Raw genomic sequence first — 2688 nt, 5'->3', positions numbered from 1 at the left:
AACCGTCCTCCTCCTATGCCCTTTACTAAGACCATGTGTAGTGGAAGACACAAATAATGCCCCCACCCTTAGGGGTTTTGCGCCGTGTGGCAGTCCAGTCAGCAATAGGGCGTTATGAAGCGTTTTTCTAAAATGAGTGTACTGGGGATTTGGGCATTGTGGAGTATTATGTTAAAAGAAGTGTAATAGAATTTAAATAAAAAAACCCATCAAAAATTGATATTGGCCAAATAAAAAGGGATGCACGATCATTGGCCAAAGAATTAGAACACCGGCATGGAAAAAAGGACGCCTTATGCCTTTTTTTTGAAAAAAAAAGCGCCCAGGGCGGGTGTGCAACGTTTTAGAGTCCTTCTTTTTTAGAAAAAACGTCTAAAAAACCCAACTACGGTGTTCTAACACCATCTCTAATAATCATCACGCACCTCCATCGAAAACTTAGGACTTTACATACCTACCCACTAATCACGTCTCATCACCAAGCCATATGTAACCACCAAATTATTTAATAAATAACTTGCTCCCAAAGTAACATTTAACCCTCCAAGATCAACGTAGAAATAACTTGCTCCCAAAGTATTTACATAAATTTTTAAAAGCTCAAAATACATTATTGGGCCTAGCCCTAAAATACTTATATATTCTGCATTGCACAAACACCAAAACCCTAGTTATGTTTTCTCCATCGATGGAAGAAGTATTACCTGAAAATCTCATCCTGGACATTTTATCAAGACTTCCGGTGAAAACAATAATCCGCTGCAAGTGCGTGTGCAAAAAGTGGCGTGATCTTGTTTCTGATCCTTACTTTGTTCAACTTCATCTCTCGAGATCGCGTCAGTGCCTAATGATTCATGAGGGCAAGACTGTAGATTTGCAAGAACGTTTACAGTGGGTAGAGATCGAACACGACAACCTTGACCCAGTGAAGACCCTTGATCGTGATAGTTTCCCGGTGGGTTCGGTCAATGGTCTGATCTGCTGTTGTGTCCCATATGATAATTCCATCCACGTATTCAATCCTGTCTTGGAAGAAAATATGCTCCTTCCTAAACCAGAATTGAAGATTGAAGGATCTATGAGTTATGGTTTCGGAGTCTCAATGGATGGGGAATACAAAGTGATACTTCGCGGGAGGAGGAAACCCGATTATATGCCTTATGAATATGAAGTCGACGTCTACACCCTTGGCACGGACCAATGGAGAGTTCTGGGACAAACCCTTGACGACCTTAACAAAATGAGGTGTGGTCCTGGTGTATTTTTAAATAGTCATGTGTATTGGCTAGGAATTTATGGCCAAATCTACGATTTTGACTTGACTACAGAAACATCTGAGTTATTTCCACCCCCTCCAGGCTGGGAAAAACTTGAATCGAAGAAAATGTTGGGAGTCCTGAAAGGTAGGTTAAGTCGAATTTGTTGGTGTTCATTAGCATTAGACCTGTGGGTGATGAAGGGGGATTCTTGGTATAAGGAGATAGCTATAATTCAGGAAATTATAAGTCTTACTCCTAAATCAGAACCCTTGTGTCTCATGGATGGTTTAAATGGTACTAGTGTATTGATGCTCCTTGATAAAGAAACAAACCAATTCGTGGCGTACTGTCTTAACACAAATACGATTCTACACCTAGAATGGCCGGGCTGCCTATATAGGATAAGCTATATAATGACTTATTGTCCTAGCTTTGTTAAGCTCATAACTAATTGGATAAGAGTGAGTTCACGCGGTGTACAACTACAGTGTAAGTAACCATTCGACCTATTGACATTGTTGCTTTTAATTATTTCTTTCAAATGATCGTCCTTAAACTTATAACTTTGTTTATTTATGTAGTAGTGATTTCCCATCCGCTGAGGAGTTAAGGAAAGATGGTTTCGTAGGTCACAACTCATCTGCCTTAAGGCTTGAACCAAAACACAGGGAAGTTTTGCTAGTTTATGTTTAAGATATTGTCTCTGAGTTTGAAGCTAGTACTACTCTATGAGTTGCTTTTTGTGTTCAGACAACATTAACTATGTTTTTATTTGGCTTTGTTGGGGTTCAAGCTTCAAACACACACTTGGAAAAACTCACATACAAGAGAAATAACTTTCTGCTTCAAATGTTTGCCCTCGTCCTACTATGAGCAGCATTTGTTAAGAGTGGAATTTTACTGCCTACGTTTGTTTGCTTTTGATCTAGTCGCCCCAACCAATTTGTAACGCATATTATATAAAACCTAAAGATATATATATATATATATATATAGGGAGGGGCTTATGCGAGAACTCCATTTATTGCGAGAACCGCGAGAACCAATGTGAACACAACCTAAAAAACCTACCCCCCCAAGCTAAAATACTAAAAACCAAACCCCCAAAAAAGCTAAGAAAATCTAAAAAAATCAAAAAAAAAATCTAATTTTTTTTTTTAATATTTTTTATGCTCAAATCGCTACTTTTAGTGGCAAAAAAAAAAAATCTTTTATAAATTTTTTTTTTGGCTTCGAAAAATAGCGATTTTTATATAAAAAATATTAAAAAAAAAATTTTTGTGTGATTTTTAACTATTTTTAGGCATTTTTGGTTGTGTTCATATTGGTTCTCGCGGTTCTCGCAATAATAGGTGGTTCTCGCATGATCTTCTCCATATATATATATATATATATATATATAGGGAGAAGATTATGCGAGAACCACCTC

General features: G+C 37.5%; 1 protein-coding gene across 1 annotated transcript; it reads left to right on the top strand.

The window, feature by feature from the left end:
* Positions 1-639: 639 nt before the first annotated feature.
* Positions 640-2109, top strand: LOC110881790 (F-box protein CPR1). The gene is made up of 2 exons (XM_022129943.2): positions 640-1748; positions 1841-2109. Exons 1-2 carry the CDS (start codon positions 674-676, stop codon positions 1867-1869), a joined length of 1104 nt encoding a protein of 367 aa, XP_021985635.2. The 5' UTR covers positions 640-673; the 3' UTR covers positions 1870-2109.
* The last annotated feature ends 579 nt before the right edge of the window (positions 2110-2688 follow it).

The sequence above is a fragment of the Helianthus annuus genome, chromosome 3 (genome assembly GCF_002127325.2).
Source record: "Helianthus annuus cultivar XRQ/B chromosome 3, HanXRQr2.0-SUNRISE, whole genome shotgun sequence".
Taxonomy (NCBI): domain Eukaryota; kingdom Viridiplantae; phylum Streptophyta; class Magnoliopsida; order Asterales; family Asteraceae; genus Helianthus; species Helianthus annuus.
Note: the sequence above shows the minus strand (reverse complement) of the source record. Positions and strands in the feature narration are given on the sequence as shown.

Excerpts from the sequence above, each read along its gene's own strand:
- LOC110881790 (XM_022129943.2), top strand. The coding sequence starts at position 674 with ATGTTTTCTCCATCGATGGAAGAAGTATTACCTGAAAATCTCATCCTG. Across the intron at positions 1,749-1,840 it reads ACGCGGTGTACAACTACAGT|TAGTGATTTCCCATCCGCTG; the intron begins GTAAGTAACCAT and ends TTATTTATGTAG.